The 22,813-nt window shown below is 39.5% G+C and overlaps 1 protein-coding gene across 4 annotated transcripts in view; it reads right to left on the bottom strand.

Annotated features, from left to right (window-relative positions):
- Positions 1-305: 305 nt before the first annotated feature.
- Positions 306-22,813, bottom strand: part of rnf19a (ring finger protein 19A, RBR E3 ubiquitin protein ligase) — a 73,967-nt gene continuing 51,459 nt past the window's right edge. For all 4 annotated transcript variants that reach the window (XM_043688489.2, XM_043688493.2, XM_043688491.2 and 1 more), the window contains exons 6-10: positions 10,090-10,204; positions 8,056-8,214; positions 6,078-6,291; positions 5,195-5,338; positions 306-2,177 (exon numbers count right to left, since the gene is read on the bottom strand). In XM_043688489.2, coding sequence (XP_043544424.2) covers positions 1,505-2,177; positions 5,195-5,338; positions 6,078-6,291; positions 8,056-8,214; positions 10,090-10,204 — 1,305 coding nt within the window. In that variant the 3' untranslated portion in view covers positions 306-1,504. The remainder of the gene's footprint in view (positions 2,178-5,194; positions 5,339-6,077; positions 6,292-8,055; positions 8,215-10,089; positions 10,205-22,813) is intronic.

Raw genomic sequence — 22,813 nt, 5'->3', positions numbered from 1 at the left:
TACATTTGGATAATTTACCATGGCCAATCCAACTAACCTACACATCTTTGGAAAATGGGAAGAAATCCAGACAGACACGGGGAGAACGTTTCTTGCACAGTTTTCAAAGGGTGGAACTGAACCCTGGTCTCTGGCACTAAAACAGCAGTGCTAATTGCTAAGCCACCATGCCACCCTCAAAGAAAAACCTGAGTTCTTGTCTGCCTCCAGTGACTGACTGAGCCATGGAGGTACTGTACATGAGTACGATTTTCAAGAATGTCAAATTATTAACCCTCTTGCAGATTAGAAGTTAAACATGAAGCTGATTTTTAACTGTATTTTATTTTAGATATGCATCTTACAGTCATCCTGTTAGGCAAACCAGCTTGCAAACAAATATACAAAAATCAAAACAAGCATTATGCAACATATATTGTAACTGGCACTAGTGTTCCAAAGCTTAAAGAAAATTAAAAAGACTGCAACTTCGGACTTTTTTTATTTTTCTGTTCAGAAAGATAAAATTTCAAGCATTATCAACATGGCAACATAAACCAAACACTGCATAATGTGCAAAACATACTCACATTTAATGAATTTATTTTGCATTTCAGTGAAGTATGTTGTAATTTTAACAGTGCACCATTACAGGCTGAAGACAGCCTTTGAGAAGTTTTTTTTTAGTGTCTTGCCACACATGAGGAAAAAAGGCCATAGTCTTCACCTATCTTCTCTAATGCTTCCAACAAAGCAATGTGCAGATTTTGCACTGTACTTTCAGCCTGTAACAAACTGCATCAGCAGCACTCATTTGCTTTGAACACTTGCTATTTCAGAACAATGAAACCAGTTAAATCTGTTACACAAAACATTTTCTAAAGCCTGAGTATTGTCTTTGGTAGGCTAATATGGGGTTATATTTTTAAGATCATTCATTATACACAACCTTTATCCAACTGTATTTTCTTAGCATTCTCCTGCGACATACTGTAGTCCAATACAGTTTTTTAAAAGTATAAATATATCCTTAATAACATTGGTATTAAACCGTCTTTTCCAAAGGCACCAGGAAACAGTAAGGGAGAGTCGATTGTTGATAACCGAAGGGAACCACAGTCAAGAAAGCGTTTTTTCCTGATGTAATCTTTACTGATTTCTGCTTGCACTCTGGGATTTTACCAACTCAGTTGCACATTGTTTTAATGTTTTACAACACATCATGCACATTTTAGTGACAGAGAAAGACCATCATTTCTCACATTATCTGAGAGACATCAGCACTGTCCAATAAACACCTCTCACAAAACTGCACTTACCCATTTCCCCAAACTTTCAGTGAACTGGGAGACATGCTGAAATGACATGTTTAACCCTGACTTTCAAACTCCATGATCTTGTTGGTTAATAAGCACCGGTTTCAGTTTCCAAGTTATTAGTTTCCTTTTATATCAATTACCATATGATCAACTGTAAGCAGGACTGATTAGCAATATCTTACGATCTGAATCACAGCATAGAAGGATTAAATCTCAGTTTGAATTGCACTGGTCTGTTGCAACTGGTTATTATTGGTTACATTATCTGCCTCCTCAGTGGCATAATTTGACACTCCTGAAGTTGCAGCCCCATTCTCCTCTGCAATGAAGCTCAGCTGCAAGACATCTGCACTTGGCCCAGTTGTAACAGAAGCAATGAAACCACCTTGTGATGGGCACGTCTCTAAACGATCATTCTCCACCTCTGGTAGGGGACTGACTGCTGAAAATCGACTGTGGTAGTCACTCGAACCATGGCTACAAGAAGTTTTCATGCTCTCCATGTCAGATCCACTAAACTCTGAAAAATGGCTGGAGTGAGAATCTGCCACAGATGGTATACTGTCACTAAGTGAAGGAGAATCAAATTCACTTGAATTGGTGCTTCTTTGTTCAAGTAACTGTGCATCCATTTCTTCCCGAGTTTCATTTATCTTCATACTACCTCTCTTCTGCAACTTTCCCTTGCACTTTTTAGTCGTTGCTTCTTTGGGCCACTTGGTGTTACTGCATCGATTGTCCAGAACAGGGGCTGTAGGTAAAATTGCTACACTGCGTCCAGGCATGCTACTGTCTTCAACACTACTGCTTCCACTGTTGTGTCTGAACTTGGCAGGTTTTGATTCAATGTCAACTTGCACCTCCAAACTGTTTCCTTCCCTGAAAGCAGATGCACACAAGTGTCAAGTTCATTACAGGTGAGTTGTAAGAATATTCATTCACACAAAAATATATTCAATTGGAGCACATTATGTAGAAAATGCAAAATATATTTGTAGTTCAACAATTTCAGATACTGAATTGGTGATGAAAATTGATTTTTTAAAAATTTACTCATGGCATGAGGGCATCTCTGGCTGGGCCTGCATTTATTGCCCATCCCTAATTGTCCAAAGGGCAGTTAAGAGTCAACTACATTGCTGTGGGTCTCGAGTCACATGCAGACCAGACCAGATAAAGATGACAGATTTGCTCCCATAAGGACCTTAGTGAAACAAATTGTGATTTTTCCGATAATTGACAATGATTTCACGGTCATCATTAGATTCTTAATTCCAAATTCTTTATTGAATTTCAAACTCACCATCTTGAACCAGGGTCCTCAGAACTTGGTTGAGTTTCTGGATTAATAGTTTAGCAAAAATACCACTTGGACATTGCCTCCCCACAATCAACCGACCTTGCATCTTGTAATTCATTCCCTTGCTGCAATATCTTAAGATTTATTTCTTGCCACATGGCTGCCACTGCTCGTGTTTTAATGAAAGGTGGATAAACAAATGATACCTCTACAACCACAGCACTTCTAAAAATGAGAGTCTCCAGTTAAGCCTACATGCCAGGTCTTAAATGAATCAATGTTTAAGCAGAAATAATACAATTCACACTGTCTGAGAGAATATTAAAATTAACAGAACGACTCATTTGAAGTTCTGCACAATTGTGCTCTCCTTTAAGGTTATTAACTGGATCCCTATGGAAAATACATGTACGGTATTTGTCCAATTTATTAATGGAACAATCATCTGCAAACATGGAGTTAAAAGTTGATTTTTGCAAAGGAAAGCTTTATGTTGAAAGCACCTGTATCAAATATTACCTAAGAATGCTAACTTAAATACAGGTTTTTTGCTGCATCAGTGTATTCAAAAGTTCAATATTTGACAAAATAAAGCTTTGCTTTACATATAACATGATTCAGACCAGGAAATCCATTCAGAGATACAGAGTACAGAACGGTTAAATCTACCAGCACTTTCATTTACACAGCTCATTCGGACCATTAGAATTTTTGACATGGAGCATATTTCAGAAAACAGGCCAACAATAATCTTAGCAATAAAGTCTTCCCCTTGAATCAAGCAGTTTAAGTTCTAAATCCATATTTTAATACAAATGGGAAGTTAAAGGCTGTTTGAAGTTGGGTAACGGAGCACAACTCAATAGACTAAACCCAAACTCTTTCAAGTAGTGAAAAGAGTACAACGTGTGTTCTTCTATTTTATCCTTTTTAAATCTGAATATGTATGTCACTCACTGAAATACAGAACCAGTGAAACTGGCGACTTTCTTTACCTAATTGATTCATGTGAAAGTAGACAAAGAAACTTAGATCTGCTCAGAACTATTAATTTAAAAATGAATTAATATAACACCAACTAGAAATTCTATTTGAGTTCTGATGCAATTTTTAGTTATTGTCAATTAGGCCCAATCTGATTATAAATCCATGCAGGTGCTCTTTTGATCAAAGCTCACTGTATATCAAATAGAGGCAGATACTGGAACAATTTTTCACAAGACAAATTCAGATTAGGGTAATCATTTCTGCCAGTTTGATTGTTCATTAAGGCAACATACCCAGCTGACAGGATGTACACCTAATGTTGGTTGAAGGGTCATTGAGCTGAAATGCTGTTTCTTTCAGCAGGTCAGGAAGCTTCTGTACAGCATATTTACAGCATTGTGTCTTTTTAAATATACCTACTACATGTCTGAAGTAAAGTACAAAGATTTCTCAGCAACCAGGTATTCTGTTTTGAGGAGTATCAAGGGGTGCATCTGAGATATGTGTTTCAATTACAACAAATTTATTTGAACAGACAGATTAAGTGAAAACATTCATAAGGTATTTAAAGTTTAAAATTTAAGTGTAATTTCAGAGTTAACTTTCAGAAGTCATGTGTAAACTGCATTGTGAAGGAACATGTCTGGGAATAGCATATGGGATCATACATCTACATCCTTCTGTGATATAACATGGACTGTTTTTGCAAGCAGGTGACAAAAATAAAACTCACAATACCATTTCATACTTAGTACTTAGTTAAATGCTACAGAAATTTTGAACTGCTCACTGGACTCAGGATCAACATTCCTGTTTATTGCCCTGTAACCCAGAAGACAGATATATGCAATACTTCTGATTCAGTCACCGCCAGAAAACAGTACAAATTCTGGTAACATTTCAAACCAATGACATTTCAGCTCTGATATCTTTCTATTTGTAAGTTTTTCCAACATTCTCTGATTTTATTTTATCAGAGTGTAGTTTCATGATTTCTTCAACTTCTAACATGGAATGAAGATGCAAGAACAGCAGACTTAATGTCCCAATAAGATCTGCAATGGGTAACGGTGATTTTATATGAACCAAGGATCTACCTGTCACATCAGGAAGGCACACAGAATCCAGTAACACTAGTTGGACAGAAACAGAGGATTTTCCCATTGAATGGTCAATGCTGATCACAAAAATCACATTAAAATAGATTTCCTCACCATTTAAGTCATTACTGTTTGTAATTTGGCTGCTGCATTTCCTATATTACAATAATAAGTATCATTGAAAATACATAATTGGCTGTAAGGTTCTTTGAAACACCCTATGATCATGAAAAATACTATGTTCAAGGTTGCACAATAATTCACCAGGGGACCTTCCTCACAGTATTTTTGCTGTCTATTTATTGGCTATTATTTGGGCAACAATTAAAGAGTACACTTTTCATTACATTAGAATTTATAAACTGTTTTGACTGCTATACATATTTTCTAATCCATGCTTTTTAAACTTAAAAGCAATTATTAATCCAAATAGCAACAATAATGTTATATATTTAAAAGATCACAAGTTGATGAACTGATTTTTAAAAATAAATGTCCAAGTGGGATACCTGTCCAGTGGGTTGTAGGAATTGATAATCGATCCTGCCATGGCCCTTGTGCTGGCATTGTCACTGATGGTCCCAATGCTGACCGTGCCAGACTCACCACTGAGACTGCACCGTTCCTTCTGAATATCTGCCTGCACCTCTAATCTAAGAAAACCAGGTCAAAATTAGTGAGATAACAGGAAAAGTACCCTTCTCAACAAAAACAAGATCATCACTGGGAATACCTCGGACATGAACAAAATACATGTTTATGACCTTTTAAACTTGGCATTATTGGAAGGATGAGAAAGTAAAGAAAAAAAATGGCAGAGTAGATTCAATAGGAAGGGAGATTAGTAATTGAAAGAGAAATTGCAAATTTTATCCCCACCCTCCACTTGAACTCAGTAGATCAAGGGGCAACCCGATACGAGATGCTTTAAAATGTGAAGGATCACAACAAGTAGTCAACTATTTTAATCAATTAAATAATAAGATATCAAAATACAATTTGCAAAATTAAAAGGGTCTGTGCACCAATTTTCAGAGGATGGGCAGAATGTGAACTTCTGTCACAAAATGTTGTTGAAAAAGCCCATAAATTCCATTACAGAAACTGAGAAGTAGAAATATGGTGGAGGTGGGGATTCAGCAAGAGAGGTGTGAGGTCAATGGAGAGACAGGAACACAGATGTGATGGGCCAGATCATCTATTTCTATATTGCTATGATTCTTGGCCATGGACATGTCAATAACAATCATTTTATCAGCACTCAGTTGCACTCAATTCCTTACCTCCTCTGGGTCAACTCCTGCAGTTTTTATTATTCAAAAGTACAGGCTTGAAAATACTGCAGACAGTAAAAAGGACTTCTTGTATTAAAAAAAATCAAGTGTGGCTTACCTATTAAAACAATTGACCATCACACTTCCAGAAAGGCTGCCTGTGATACTAGCTCCAGCCAGCGCCATGGTGCTTGCTGTTTCACTCAGGTTGTCTCGTATTGCACCTATTCTATCCATGTGACTGCCACTGGCACTCAAACTGCCCGTTAGGCCACCAACACTGCCCTCTCCAATACTGGGGTTATTGCGAGCCTCAACAACAAAAGTGTTATCTAAATGGGCAGGAAGAGACATAGCAGCAGTTTATTATCTTTGGTTCATTTCACTTTTTGCTAGCAATTGCAACATTAAGTGGATGTTTTAAGTTACAAATATGAACTACTGTACAAGTTTCCTGAAGTGTTCCTTATGTATTACAGCCATACAGTTAATGGACATAAATCCTGTATGAGCATTCACATTAAAAAAAATCATACAGCACCTATAAAGGAATATTTTCGACAAATTTGTAACATCAAGAGTTTCGCTAAGAAGCTTTGTAAGAATAGACCGTACAAACTGAACAGTTCTACAGGTGTGCAACCTAACTGAATAATGGGCACGGCTACCTACACACAACAGGAACAATAAGTCATCGAAAAGAAATAGTACTGCTCTACATTTAAGAGTGCTGACCTATTACGTAGTCTGTTGTTACAGAAACCAATTACAGAGACAGAAATGCACACAGCTAATCATGAAAAATAATTCACAATTGTATTTTAACAGAGAACTCTCCAGCCTTTTCAGTAAAGTGTGGTCCAGCAGCAGAGACACCAGGACAGAGATTTTGAAATAAGAAGATTGAATCTTATTCTCCCCCCCCCCCCACAGAGATTAATTTGACAGCTGAGAAGGAACATTGTTTTGAGAGTTCATCATTTAACTGTTAACCCAAACCTGCCTCTCCATTTTACAAGGGGAAGTGGAAATGTGACCTGCATGCCCTTCGGCCTATCAAGGCACTTAACAGCCTCATGCTACCCCCACCACGAATTTACCCACCCCCCTTAATCCCCTCATCACTGGAGCCAGGCCAGTCATAACTTCAATCTGGTTTCTCCTTCAGGCCCACTACACAAACCTGGCTGACAAAAATAGTTTGGAAACCCCATTATCTGAATGTCCTCCTGGCCATAGTTCCCAAGGCTTAGCAATTCAGATTTATTTGTTGTTATGGTGCACTTGATTTTGTGGATCAAGGGAATTGTTAAAAGGCTGTTAGTGGTGTTCTTTGGTGCATAAACCTTATATCAGCAAAACGAGAACGTTTGTAAATTTGTGAATGCAGAATGAAATTTGTTACATGCTTTGTTCCAACTCTTGTTCTCCATTTTCCTTGTAATATACAATGCTCCATGGTATACACCTATATTATCCCAAGGACAAAGTTTGAATACCTTTGCACTGTACCATGAAAAACACTACCCCCAGTTACAGGGTGAAGAATCAAACCAAAACTAAAAGGAAAGGAATGCACCCTCATGACAGTCAGTTACATAAAGTGGAAATAGTTGTTCAAACATTATGGACAGAGCATAACAAAAGAGAAAAATTATCTCCAATATGTAGGGGTGAGAGGTAGTGAGTTAAACAAATGAATCTTTTTATAAATAGACTTTTGTAGAGTTAAGCAGGCATATTTTTGTACAGTACACAAATAGCCCTGGAGGTTAGCAAATAAACTGCTAAAATAACATTAATGTGTGATCATGAAGGCATGAATTTACCACTTCTTGTAAACAATAGGCAGCAACTAAATCTCATAGGTTAACAAATATAACAAAGCTAGTGCTGGACAAATTATACTCAGTGATCATGGTAGACAGGCAACAGTGCTGCCTATAGACATTTGTTAAAAGTGTTGCTTATTAAATTCTACACAAAGAATAGTATAAATTAGAAGTATTTAAGCACATACACAATCATGTACTTGGAGATGAATACTATAGATAACCATTTTAGTAAGTGAACTTCTTATAAAAGCTAGCCCTTACCCAATGCTGTATTTCCTCCACCAGCAGTATCATTTTCATCATCAAATTCTATCCGCACACCCTTCCCAGTGCCGGCAGAAACACCACAGCCACCACTACGGCACAAAGAGATTGGGACTACTCCATATACATATGCCAGCATAATGGGAACCCCAATACCTGTAAAAGCAAAACAGGAAAACAAATGTACTTAAAAACACACCCAATTAATGAAGGATATTTATTACACTGTCAATTTCATTAAGTAAACTGGGTACCACATCAAAATTAAAGACAGAATATCCGTCAACCTTTGCAAGGGCTAGATGCAGAGGTAGGAGGAAAGATAAAGAATTGCTAGCCAAACAAAACAAAAAAACACATGTTTTGAATGGTCTGAGACTTGAGATATTAAGAAAAACAAAATAGTTTTAAATACATAAAAAGACTAAAAGCAACATCTACTATTCTGACAGTGACATTGCAAGGGGCAATACAGTTTGGTACTCTAGTTTTATACTCAGCGAATCTAAGAAGCAATATTAGAAAATAAGGAAGTGGAAAAGTCTTTGAACAAGTATTTTCTATTGGTCTTCACAACAGAACAAAAAAAATTCTCAGAAACAGTCATAAAGAACAGGACACAAAGGGAGGTATACAACTACACTCACTTGAGAAAAATGTACCAGGAAAAGTAATGGAATTATAGTTAGCTCAGTCCCCAGGACCTGATGGCTGGATCCAAAGGGTACACTTTAGCTGCAGCATGAGTGCTTCTGAAGAAAATTCTATGTCAATTTGCATGATTAGCACACTATAAATTTGAGTCCAGCACATGCCTTTGCTTACTCCAACATGATCTGATCATTAAAAAGAAACTGAGTGCAGACTGACAATATCCATATCCCTCATATTATCCAACATGACCATCTAAAATCAAGCCCGATGATCATAAAACTTTCAGAAATATCATCTTTGCTTGAGTGATAGCCATCAATTCTTCAGTGTAGAGGTTTGTATGATCAATGGTTCAACTTTCAAGGTTTCAATTATCTGCTCAGATTTAAAAACCCAAGAAGCAGAATTTTCATCAGTGTCAAGGGTTCAGAGAAAGGATAAATGAGGCCCTATGTGTATACTAGTGGCTGATTGGTTAACACTCATTTTACATGGTTGCAGTTTATAAATTTGACAAATATCATGAATGGGGGGGTTCTCCCCAGTGTCCTAGTCTCTCTCAATTAGCAAAATCAAAACCAAATTGTGTGGTCTTGCTATGTACAATGCAGCCCATTAAACAAAATTAATATACAAAACTATGCCACGAGTTGCAAAAGTTTTCAAAGGCAAGTCCTTTTGAAATTTTGAAACAATTAGAATTTTTACTTTTGTTCATTTTTGTTCACATTGTGCCAAATAAAAAGTGAAAATTGCCAAGAGAACCAGAGAAGCCAGGATCTCTAAAGTGTTGCAGTAGGCCAGAAACACCACAAAAATGTTGTTCTCAAAATGTTTCTTTACCCTTTTCAAGCCCAAAAATGTATAAGGCCATGCAATATTAATATATTTATTAAAGCAAATATTCTCCACAGTTAGGATTGTGGAGAAGTGGCAGTTTTTTTAAATGTAAATGGCAAACACTGCAATTTTAAACAAATATTTGATAAAGATGGAAACTGTGTAATTTGACAAATCATTACTATTCTAACATTAATTGAATGAGCAAGTATACAGCTCTTCTTGCGTTTCACTGCCAAACATTCATAGGAAATGAAACCTTTGGCACAGATACAACAATAAATTCCTGTAACAAGACGACAGTTAATATTGTGTATACCAGTAAACAACTTGAGTGGAGGGAGGCACAATAGATCGCAGAAAAATAATGGTGCAGACAGTTCAGATTCAACAGCTAGGAACCTTGTAGCTCGGGAATGTTTTCTTTGTTCCGATTTTGAATAGAATAGTGCATTTAAAATCAATTATCAAAAAACATAACTATTACCCAATAATTATTGACCAGAATTCAACATTGTTAAATGTCTGTTTGCTTACCTACAGTTACTGCAGCAACAACAGGAGAAACAATTACTGATAACGTCACACCTCCAGTGATTGCCAAGTTTCGCTTATGCTTCGAAATATCTTTTCCTTCGTAGCGATTATGAATCTGAAATTTAAAAAAAATCTTCAATGTGTAAGAAGCTTTCCTTCATTGCAATCACTCAGCCTTTCCTTATTATAGCACGCATTGATTTGGGCTCTCCATGGGAGAAGAAATGAAGGAGCTACATCTTTTGTCCAATTCAGTTCTAATGAAACACCTTTATTTGTTTTTACATTCAGAAGTGCGATATACAAAGCTACTACTGCAAGAGAAATAGGAAGCAGCATGGATGGAGGGTAGTGATGGGTCGCAGATGAGGAGTCAGGCAGTATAATAAGTAGGAGCAGGAGTAAAATACTCAGCTTAGTCAATCAACAAGATCATATCTGAACTCTACTTTCCTGTTTTAAATGTACTGAATAACTGAGCAATTATAGAGCTCTAGGATACAGAGTTCCATATTCCCTTGTGTGAAGGAATCTCTTATCTCAGTTCTATGTGTGCAATCCATTAGAGACTCCCCACCAGGGGGTAACATTCTCCTAGCATTTACCTGTCAAGCCCCTTAAGAATTTGTAATATTTTCATGAGATTGCCTCTAATTTTCCTAAACTACAGAAAAGAGAGAGACCTGGTTTAATCAATCTCCCCAGTTAAAACAACTCATTAAATTGCAGTAACCCTCATTTCACTCCCTCCAAAGAATGCCCTTCCTGGGATAAGGCAGTCATAACTAAAATGTAGTCCAGGAATAATCTCTACATAGTAGCTTATAGCAACTCCTAAAAATTCTGTTACATTTCCAGCCTCTCAAATGTTCCTGCAGACAAATGTCCTGTCTGACTGAGACCTTCTCTAAGTCAGTAGCTTATTTTGTCATTTATAGGAAATTCTCTTGGATTTGACAGCCCAAGCACCCCTTCCCCCACAACCCCCCTATGAGAACAATTGCAATTCTAAACGAGAAATTCCCTTCAACTGACAAAAATAACTTGCTTGTTGTATTCTTTAGACCCAGTTTTTTTTTTATAAAAGATTACTTTCAGAGGGATGGCAGTGAAGGCAGTGCAATGTTCCTCTTGCAACATGTTTGAGGTGAGGGATGCCATGGACGTCCCTGCTGATCACACTTGCAGGAAGTGCACCCATCTCCAGCTCCTCCAAGACCGTGTTAGGGAACTGGAGCTGGAGTTGGATGAACTTAGGATCATTCGGGAGGCAGAGGGGGTCATAGATCGGAGCTTTAGGGAAGTAGTAACTCCAAAGATGGCAGATAGATGGGTGACAGTGAGGGGGACTGGGAGGAAGCAGCCAGTGCAGGGACCCCCTGCGGCCGTTCCCCTCAAGAACAAGTATACCATTTTGGATACTTGTGGGGGGGACGACTTACCAGGGGCAAGTAACGGGGCTCAGGCTTCTGGCACGGAGCCTGTCCCCGTTACTCAGAAGGGAAGGGTGGAGAAGAGCAGAGCAATAGTAATTGGGGACTCGATAGTTCGGGGCACAGATAGGAGGTTTTGTGGGAACGAGAGAGACTCACGTTTGGTATGTTGTCTCCCAGGTGCAAGGGTACGTGATGTCTCTGATCGTGTTTTCCGGGTCCTTAAGGGGGAGGGGGAGCAGCCCGAAGTCGTGGTCCACATTGGCACCAATGACATAGGTAGGAGGAGCGCTGAGGATGTTAGGCAGGCTTTCAGGGAGCTAGGTTGGAAGCTCAGAGTTAGAACGAACAGAGTTGTTGTCTCTGGTTTGTTACCCGTGCCACGTGATAGAGAGTCGAGGAATAGGGAGAGAGAACAGTTAAATGCGTGGCTACAGGGATGGTGCAGGAGGGAGGGATTCCGGTATTTGGATAACTGGGGTTCTTTCTGGGGAAGGTGGGACCTCTATAAACAGGATGGTCTACACCTGAACCTGAGGGGCACCAGTATCCTTGGTGGGAAGTTTGCTAGTGCTCTTGGGGGGGGTTTAAACTAACTCTGCAGGGGCATGGGAACCCAGACTGTAGCTTTAGGGTGCAGGACCTGGAGTGTAGGGAGGTTAGGAACATGGCATCAATTTCAAAGGAGGGTGCCTGTAAACAGGAAAGTGGTTTGAAGTGTGTATACTTCAATGCAATAAGTATATGAAATAAGGTAGGTGAACTTGCAGCGTGAGTTGGTACCTGGGACTTCGATGTTGTGGCTATTACGGAGACATGGGTAGAACAGGGACAGGATTGGCTGTTGCAGGTTCCAGGGTTTAAATGTTTTAGTAGGGTCAGAGGTGGGGGTAAAAGAGGGGGAGGTGTGGCATTGCTTGTCAAAGATAGTATGACAGCTGTGGAAAGGACGATGGATGAAGACTCGCCATCTGAGGTAGTTTGGGCTGAAGTTAGGAATAGGAAAGGTGAGCTCACCCTGTTAGGAGTTTTTTACAGGCCTCCTAATAGTCCTAGAAACGTAGAAGAAAGGATTGCGAGGATGATTCAAGAGAAGAGTGAAAGTAATAGGGTGGTTGTTATGGGGGACTTTAACTTTCCTGATATTAATTGGGAAAGCTATAGCTCAAGTTCGTTAGATGGGTCAGTGTTTGTCCAATGTGTGCAGGAGGGTTTCCTGACACAATATGTAGATAGGCCAACAAGAGGTGAGGCCATACTGGATTTGGTTCTGGGTAATGAACCAGGCCAGGTGTTAGAATTAGAGGTAGGTGAGCACTTTGGGGACAGTGACCACAATTCGGTGACTTTTACTCTAGTGATGGAGAGGGATAAGTGTGCACTACAGGGCAAGAGTTATAGATGGGGGCAGGGAAATTATGATGCTGTGAGGCATGACTTAGGATGTGTGGCCTGGAAAAGTAAGCTTCAAGGCAAGGGTGTAATTGATATGTGGAGCTTGTTCAAGGAGCAACTATTGAGTGTCCTTGATAAGTATGTGCCCGTCAGGCAGAGAGGAAAGGGTCGTGTGAGGGAGCCGTGGTTTAATAAGGAATTGGAATCCCTTGTTAAATGGAAGAGGGCGGCCTATGTAAAGATGAGGCATGAAGGTTCAATTGGGGCGATTGAGAGTTATAAGGTAGCCAGGAAGGACCTGAAGAGAGAGCTAAGAGCAGCAAGGAGGGGACATGAGAGGTCCTTAGTTGGTAGGATTAGGGAAAACCCTAAGGCTTTCTATAGGTATGTCAGGAATAAAAGAATGACTAGGGTAGGAATAGGTCCAGTCAAGGATAGTAGTGGGAAGTTGCGTGTGGAGGCTGAAGAGATTGGGGAGACACTGAATGAATACTTTTCGTCAGTATTCAATCAGGAACAGGACATTGTTGTCAATGTGAGTACTGAGTCACAATTAAGTAGAATGGATGGCTTTGAGGTATGTAGAGAAGAGGTGTTGGAAATTCTGGAAAGGGTGAAAATAGATAAGTCCCCTGGGCCTGATGGCATTTATCCTGGGATTCTCTGGGAAACAAGGGAGGAGATTGCAGAGCCATTGGCCTTGATTTTTATGTCCTCGTTGTCTACAGGAGTAGTGCCAAAAGATTGGAGGCTAGCAAATGCGGTTCCCTTGTTCAAGAAGGGGAGTAGGGATAACCCTAGTAACTATAGGCCGGTGAGTCTCACTTCTGTTGTGGGCAAAATCTTAGAGAGAATTGTAAGGGATAGGATTCATGAACATCTGGATAGGAATAATGTGATCAAGGATAGTCAGCATGGTTTTGTGAAGGGCAGGTCGTGCCTCACAAACCTTATTGAATTCTTTGAGAAGGTGACTAAGGAGGTGGACGAGGGGAAAGCAGAAGATGTGGTGTATATGGATTTTAGTAAGGCGTTTGATAAGGTTCCCCATGGTAGACTACTGCAAAAAATACGGAGGTATGGCATTGAGGGTGAGTTGGAGGTTTGGATTAGGAGTTGGCTGGCTGGAAGAAGACAGAGGTTAGTAGTGGATGGCAAAGGTTCATCTTGGAGTGCTGTCACTAGCGGTGTTCCGCAAGGATCTGTTTTGGGACCATTGCTGTTTGTCATTTTTATAAATGACCTGGAGGAGGGGTTAGAAGGTTGGGTGAGCAAGTTTGCGGATGATACGAAAGTCGGAGGAGTTGTTGACAGTGAGGAAGGATGTGGCAGGTTACAGCGGGATATAGATAAGCTGCAGAACTGGGCAGAAAGGTGGCAAATGGAGTTCAATGTAGCTAAGTGTGAGGTGATTCACTTTGGTAAGAGTAATAAAAAGATGGAGTACTGGGCTAATGGTCGGATACTTGGTAGTGTGGATGAGCAGAGGGATCTTGGTGTCCATGTACACAAATCTTTGAAAGTTGCCACCCAGGTAAATAGTGCGGTGAAGAAGGCATATGGCGTACTGGCTTTTATTGGTAGAGGAATTGAGTTTCGGAGTACTGAGGTCATGTTGCAGTTGTATAAGACTCTGGTGCGGCCACATCTGGAGTATTGTGTGCAGTTTTGGTCGCCATACTATAGGAAGGATGTGGAGGCACTGGAATGGGTGCAGAGGAGGTTGACCAGGATGTTGCCTGGTATGGTAGAAAGATCGTATGAGGAAAGGCTGAGGCACTTGGGGTTGTTTTCATTGGAGAAAAGAAGGTTTAGGGGTGACTTGATAGAGGTGTATAAGATGATTAGGGGTTTAGATAGGGTCGACAGTGAGAATCTTTTTCCACGTATGGAGTCAGCTATTACAAGGGGGCATAGCTTTAAATTAAGGGGGGGTAGGTATAGGACAGATGTTAGGGGTAGGTTCTTTACTCAGCGAGTCGTGAGTTCATGGAATGCCCTGCCAGTAGCAGTGGTGGACTCTCCCTCATTATGGGCATTTAAGCGGGCATTGGATAGGCATATGGAGGATAGTGGGCTAGTGTAGGTTAGGTGGGCTTGGATCGGCGCAACATCGAGGGCCGAAGGGCCTGTACTGCGCTGTATTCTTCTATGTTCTATGTTCTAACTGGCACTATCTACTTACTACTGAGTTTGTATGTTTCCTGCTTACCACAAAGGTTTATTTTGAACAAGCAAATCAGGACAGCCCTTTTTTAACCTATATGTACATGTGCAAATATTTTCTCTAAACGTTAATCTTGCTTTATGAAAATGTAAGCTTCACCAAAAAAAAATGAATGCAGTTGCCATTTCCCTCCATTGAAAAGATCAGAATACTTTTCGTGACAGATTCTTCACCCCATTTAATTACTGCTTTCTTGTTTTACAGTCCTAACTCTGCAAACCAATTTTATTACTAAAATGTTACTATGTGTCGAAATTAAGTGTTGATCATTCGGAGGAAGTTGAAAACTCATTGATAAACTACTACTCTTGGGTAAGAGTAGTGCACAGTGTAGCTCCGAACAACAATGAAGAGTCTGAACATTAAGTCTGTCCCTTCAAGGTAGGAACACAGGAAGTAGAAGCATGAATAGATCAGTTGGCCTCTTAAGCCTATTCCATTTTCAACCAGATCATTGCTGATCATCCACCTCAATACCATTTTCCTGCACATCTCCACACAGCTCAACATCTTTAACATCCAGAGATCTATCTACCTCTATCTTGAATATATTCAACTGTTTGAGCATCAACAGACTTCTGAAGTAGAGAATAATAAGGATTCATCACTCTTAATGGAGAAATTCCTCATTTCAGTCAAATAGATTACTACTTATTCTGAGGCTGTTTTCAATGGTAACGATGGCATCTGGTATACCCGCCTTCATTTCCCAGATGATTGAGTATAGGAGTTGGGATGTCACGCTCCAGTTATACAGGTCATTGGCGAGGTCACTTTTGGCGTATTGGGTACAGTTCTGGTCATTAAGCTTTAGGAAGGATATTATTAAATTGAAGGTGCAGAAAAGATTTACAAGCATGTTACCGGGACTGGGAGGTTTAAACTATAAGGAGTGGCTGGAAAAGCTGGGAATATTTTCCAGTGCGGCATAGAAGGTTGAGGGGTTAATAAAATCAGAAGAGGCATAGATAAGGTGAAAAGAAAGGTTAGGGAGTTCAAAACTAGAGGGCATAAATTTATGGTGACAAGAAGATTTAAATGTTACTGGCGGGCCAATGCTTTCCCACCAAGTATGGTTCATATGTGGAATGAACTGCCATAGGAAGTAGGAGATGCAGGTACAGTTAGAACATTTAAAAGACATTTGGACGTATATTAATAGGAAAGGTTTAAAGGGACATGGGCTAAATGCAGGCAAATGGAACTAGTTTAGTTTGGGAAACTTGGTCAGCATGGATGAGTTGGACCAAAGGGTGCATGTACATCCTGTACGACTGACGCCTTGGTTCCAGAATTCCCCAGCAATGGATACATGTTAGGTGGATTAGGCACTGGAAACACAGGGTTACAAGAATAGGGTAGGGGAAGGGGTCTAGGTGGGATGCTCTTTGGAGGGTCAGTGTGGAATGGGCTGAATGGCCTGCTCCAACACTAAGGATTCTATGATTTTAAATTGAAGGCAACTCACTGATAGTAGCAATGAGCAATACTGGACACAAGTGGCTAACACCAGGTCTGTCAAGAAATGGGGCCTTCTCTGCTCCAAGATTCAATCTCATTAACAGTGACATTATTATTTGACATATTTGACAAACATCTTATTTTCTCCTCAAATATAATAGTAAATTATGCCCCAATAGTGGAACTTGAAAAAGTGAACCAAAATTGCTGAGATTTATGAAAACTTGATTTTTGTTTGATTTAAAATGAAATATTGATAAAAATCCTTTTGAGCACCAAGGGATTATTTGCTCATATTTAAACAGAAAAAGTATTAGAGACCGGTTCCAAAAACCAGACAGAAAGGGTGTATGCTCTATCCTTTCCTACATGTCGAATGCTGAACAACTGAATAGTATTACAGTAAGTATAAATACAGACTCCACACTCAATGGAATTGTCTGTAATATTATGACTGTCTACAAGTTCAAGCTTTAAATGCTTTCCCTAGGCAAACAGTGATTTTCTTAATTAATAAAGAACTGAAATTAATATTACTGTTAAAATTGAGAACTAACTATTGAATGTAGATTAATTTCCTGAACCTTGATAGGATCATAGTGGTGGTTTTGAAAGCTATTGGAATTTCTGAGTCTTAAACAAAATGCAATGATACATGCAATTGTCAAAAGCCACTACTACAACTAGCCAAATTAGCAAATGCTGACTAAGACCTTTGGTCAGCCAGAAAAATCCTGGACGCACCTACATTCATCTTAAAATGAATAGTACATTGTGAAAATATCAGCTTAAATATTTGCCAGATCTTTCATAACTTGTTCTGCACAAATAACTTATTCTGAAGTAAAGGGAGTGAATTTTTTCTTGGTTAACAGTCAAATTATTTACTTTCTGCCCAGTTTTTTCCACTGGTAATTCCCAATATTCCTCCCAGTAGATTCTACACAGAAAGAACATTTATTCTAAGTACATGCACAGTATTGTCTGTTGGGAGGCCTATTTGTGCACGCATTGGGGGTGGTTTGTTCACTGGCTGGATGGTCAAAATGTAATGCAGAATTACAACAAAGGCATGGCTCCAATACCCATTAGAGCTATGGTAGTCCATGGAGACCCATCTCCTTGTCTTGCCCCATGTTGGCAGAATGCTGCCCTTTAAGTTATGTATAAACTATTATCTTTCCAATGGACAGCAATGGCTTTGTGGATTAGTTAATCACATTTCTCACAGACTCTTAAAATAATTAACTTAGTTTACAAAATATTTTGGTCCTCATCTCAAAAAAATGAAGCAAACATGAATCTAATAACAAAGCCAAATAAAGCCAAAGCTCCTCAGAATGAACTGCAGTTTTCTGAGCTTTTAAGCATTAAATCATACTTTTTTTTAAAAGAATACATACTCATCCTTTCTAGAGTTCATTCCGAATTCTTTTCCATTAAAGGCAGCAAAGGGAGGGGCTTCAAAAACATTTTAAATGAAGCTTTTAATTTGATGTGAAAACAAAATGCCTTAGATTCAAATGGATGAAAGTTAGAGAAGACAGTAAAGTTTTGGTTAAATTGGATCACTCTGCTGAAAAAAAATCACACATAGTACATGTGTAAACTAAATTACAGATATACATGCTGCAGAGAACTGTACAGAGATGGTCAGCTGCTTTAGATGCATGAATTCTACACTTCAAAGACTTAAACATGCACAGTTCTGCTATAGAGTGTGTTTTGTCCTCCAAGAAAGGTGAGCATTAGAGAAATTATTTGGAAGGATCACATTTAGAATTATACAAAATTTAGGATTACCTTAATGGCTTGTTGGACTTTGTTCTGACAGGCCAGTCTAAGTAAAAGAACAGTGCAATTGGGCCAAAAGACAATGGGGAGAAGAGAGGGGAATTAAAACCTATATGCTCTACTGCCCATCACCGTTGACATTTGAGATATTGTTTTATGGCAAAACAAAAGAAAAGTTTTGTTTTTAATACAACCTACTTCACAGATCTGCTGGTGACAATACTCATTTGAAACCTTTTTACTTGAGGAATTTGTTCATTTAATTAAAATTTAGAATGGTGATTTAATTTATCTTTTTATTGTCTGCACAAAAAATATTAATGATTTGACATGGCAAAAATTAGCACAGTACACAACTTTCTGGCACCTGCGAAAATCAAACAATACTGAGTGGCAATTAAACAAGGCCATGCAAAATATAGTAGAGGAAATTTTTGTTTTAAAAACCTGAGACTTACTCAATTACCAGAAACAAAAACAAAATACACAGTCCTCAAGATAGATAGATAGTGGGTTTTTTTTTTTTACCCTGTTCTAACCGCCACTGTCCTGCCTTCTCAACTTCCCTGCTGCTTCCAGATCAAATCAAATCCACCATTAAAACTCAGCAAATTAAAAGTTCATTTTTCACTAAACATTAAGTACTACTAACCATATTTGAGCATTAAGAAATCTTCCTTAATGGGACTGAAGCACAAAATCAGGGGAGTAGGCCATTCAGGCCTTTGAACCTGCTTCATCATTCAGCAGAATCATTTCTGATTATCTAATTCAGTTCTCTGTTCCCATTTTCTCCCAAAACCATTTGGGCCCTTTATCCCAAGAACTATAACTCCTATCCGAAAACATTCCATATCTTGGCCTCATTCGCTTTCTGTGGCAGAAAGTTCCACGGGCTCAGCACTTTTTGGATGAAGAAATCCCTTCTCATCTTAGTCCTTAATGGTTTACCATGTATTCCAAGGTTGTGACACCTATTCACTAGGAACAGTTCCTGCATTCAGCCCCATATAGCCCTGTTAGAATTTTATAGATTTTTAAAAGATACCCCCTCAATCTTCTGAACTCCAGTGAATATAGCTCTAACTGATCCAGTCTATTTTCATACATCTCTCCTACTAGCCCAGGAATCAACCTGGTAAATCCTTGTACTCTCTACAGGTAAAAAAGAACAGAACTGGACACAATACTCTATATCTGGCCTCACCAAGGCCATGTGCCATTGCAACAAGATATCCCTGCTTGTAAACTCAAATCATCTCACAACAAAGGGCAATGTACCATTTTTTACATTCTCCTGCAGTACCTGAATGATTATTTTCAGCAACTGGTATACAAGGGCACTAGTTGTACATTGCAATGCCACCTTTCCCAATATACCACCATTCAAACAATAATCTGCCTTCCTGTTTTTACTACCAAAATTTATAATCTTTCATTTATCCACATTAAACTGCATCTGCCATGCAACTGATCATTGACTCAACTTGTCCAAATTGCACTGAAGCACCTCTGCATCTTCTCATACTTCACCCTCCCACCCAACTTTGTTGCCAGAGAACTTCAAGACATTATATTAACAATTTAGATGATGGACCTAAATGTAATTGCGAATAGTTGGGGGCCAAGTATTGATTCCTATGACCCCACTAATCCACAAGACTGAGGAGTGGAAATAAGGCCATTCGACCCATCGAGTCCACTCCACAATTCAATCATAGCTGATGGGCATTTCAATGCCACTTACCTGAACTCTCTCTGTATCCCTTAATTCCTTGAGAATAAGAATTTATCAATCTCTGCCTTGAAGACATTTAACGTCCCTGCCTCCACTGCGCTTCGTGGCAATGAATTCCACAGGCACACCACTCTCTGGTTGAAGAAATGTCTCATCATTTCCATTTTAAATTGATCCCCTCTAATTCTAAGGCTGTGCCCTCAGGTCCTAGTATCCCTGCCTGACAGAAACAAATTCCCAGCGTCCACCCTTTCTAAGCCATGCATTATCATTTGCTGCCACTCAGAAAATTACAGGCTCATTTCTTACATGGAACTTTTGATAAAAAGTCACCTGAATGTTCAAGTAAACCACATTCACTGGCTTCCCCTTATCAATTCACTAGTTACATCCTTGAAAAATTCCATGAGATTTGTCAAGCATCATTTCCCTTTCATAAACCCATGGTGACTCTGTCCAATCCTGTAACTGTTTTTCAAGTGCTCTGGTATTAAATTTGTTATCGTAGACTCTAGCATTTTCACCCAATGTTAGGCTAACTGGTCTATAATTCCCTATTATCGCTCCACCTCTTTTTTTTTTTAGAAATGTGGGGCTGCATTAGTTACCCTCCAATCCACAGGAAATTTTCCTTGGTTGACAGAATCTTGAAAGTTGACCACTATTGCTTTGACCAGTTCTAGGGCCACTTAAGAATGCTAGGATGTGGATTATGAGGGCATGGATTTTTCATACCCTCTTTAATCCCATCAATTTCTCCAATATTTCCTTACAAATATGGATTTCCTTCAGTTCCTCCCTCTCACTATAACTTACATGATATTTTTGAGGTACTATTAGAACATAGAACATCGAACAGTATAGCCCATGATGTTGTGCCAACCACTGATCCTCATGTAAGGTAAGCCTAATGTACGAACCCTCAAATTTCTGTGACATATGCATGTCCAGCAGTCTCTTAAATATCCCCAATGACCTCGCTTCCACAACTGCTGCTGGCAACGCATTCCATGCTCTCTCAATTCTCTGCGCCTCTGACATCCACTCTATACTTTCCGCCAAACAGCTTAAAACTATGACCCCTCGTGTTAACAATTTCTGCCCTGGGAAAAAGTCTCTGGCTATCAACTCTATCTATGCCTCTCATTATCTTGCACACCTCAATTAGGTCCCCTCACTTCCTTCTTTTTTTCCAATGAAAAAAGTCCGAGCTCAGTCAACCTCTCTTCATAAAATAAGCCCTCCATTCCAGGCAGCATCCTGGTAAACCTCCTCTGAGCCCTCTTCAAAGCATCCACATCTTTCCTATAATAGGGCAACCAGAACTGGACACAGTATTCCAAGTGCGGTCTAACCAAAGTCTTATAGAGCTGCAACAAGATCTCACGGCTCTTAAATTCAATCCCCCTGTTAATGAAAGACAAAATACTATATGCTTTCTTAACAACCCTGTCCACTTGGGTGGCAATTTTAAGGGATCTATGTACCTGCATACCAAGATCCTGCTGTTCCTCCACACTGCCAAGAATCCTGTCTTTAATCCTGTACTCAACTTTCGAGTTCGACCTTCCAAAATGCATCACTTCGCATTTATCCAGGTTGAGCTCCATCAGCCATGTCTCAGCCCATCTCTGCGTCCTGTCAATGTCACGCTGCAGCCTACAACAGTCCTCTATACTGTCAACCTTTGTGTCGTCTGCAAACTTGCTGACCCATCTTTCAATCTCCTCATCCAAGTCATTAATAAAAATTACAAAGAGTAGAGGCCCAAGAACAGAGCCCTGTGGAACACCACTCACTTCCAGGCATAATACTTTCCTTTCACTACCACTCGCTGTCTTCTGTCGACTAGCCAATTCTGTGTCCAGACAGCTAATTTCCCTGTATCCCATTCCTCCTGACCTTCTGAACGAGCCTACCATGGGGAACCTTATCAAATGCCTTGCTGAAGTCCATATACACCACATCCACTGCTTGACCCTCATCAACTTGTCTAGTAACATCCTCAAAGAACTCAATAAGATTTGTGAGGCATGACCTGCCCCTCACAAAGCCATGCTGACTGCATTTAATCAAGCCATGCTCTTCCAGATGGTCATAAATCCTATCCCTCAAAATCCTTTCTAACAACTTGCAGACAACAGATGTGAGACTGACTGGTCTGTAATTGCCAGGGATTTCCCTATTTCCTTTCTTGAAGAGAGGAATTACATTTGCCTCCCTCCAGTCCTCAGGTACGACTCCGGTGGAGAGCGAGGATGCAAAGATCTTCGCAAGTGGCGAAGCAATCATATTTCTCGCTTCCCAAACCAGCCGAGGACAAATCTGGTCTGGCCCTGGCAACTTGTCGATCTTCATGTTTGTCAAAATTTTCAGCACATCAACTTCCTCAATCTCTATCCATTCCAGCATGCTTACCTGCTCCTCAATGGTTTCATTCACTACAAGGTCCTTTTCTTTAGTAAAGTCAGAAGCAAAAAACTCATTTAGGGCTTCCCCTACTTGTGTCCTTTGTGAAGGTAAACCAAAATATGTGAATTCGTCTGCCATCTCTTTGTTTCCCATTATAACTTATTCTGTTTCTGGTTGTAAGGGACCAACATCAGACTTCAAAATTATTTTTTCCACATACCAAGAGTTACATAAAGTGTAATATTGTAGGGAGCCTCATTTACA

This window comes from Chiloscyllium plagiosum, unplaced genomic scaffold, assembly GCF_037043375.1.
Source record: "Chiloscyllium plagiosum isolate Xiang-an unplaced genomic scaffold, Cpla_swu_hap1 HiC_scaffold_4, whole genome shotgun sequence".
NCBI lineage: Eukaryota > Metazoa > Chordata > Chondrichthyes > Orectolobiformes > Hemiscylliidae > Chiloscyllium > Chiloscyllium plagiosum.
Note: the sequence above shows the minus strand (reverse complement) of the source record. Positions and strands in the feature narration are given on the sequence as shown.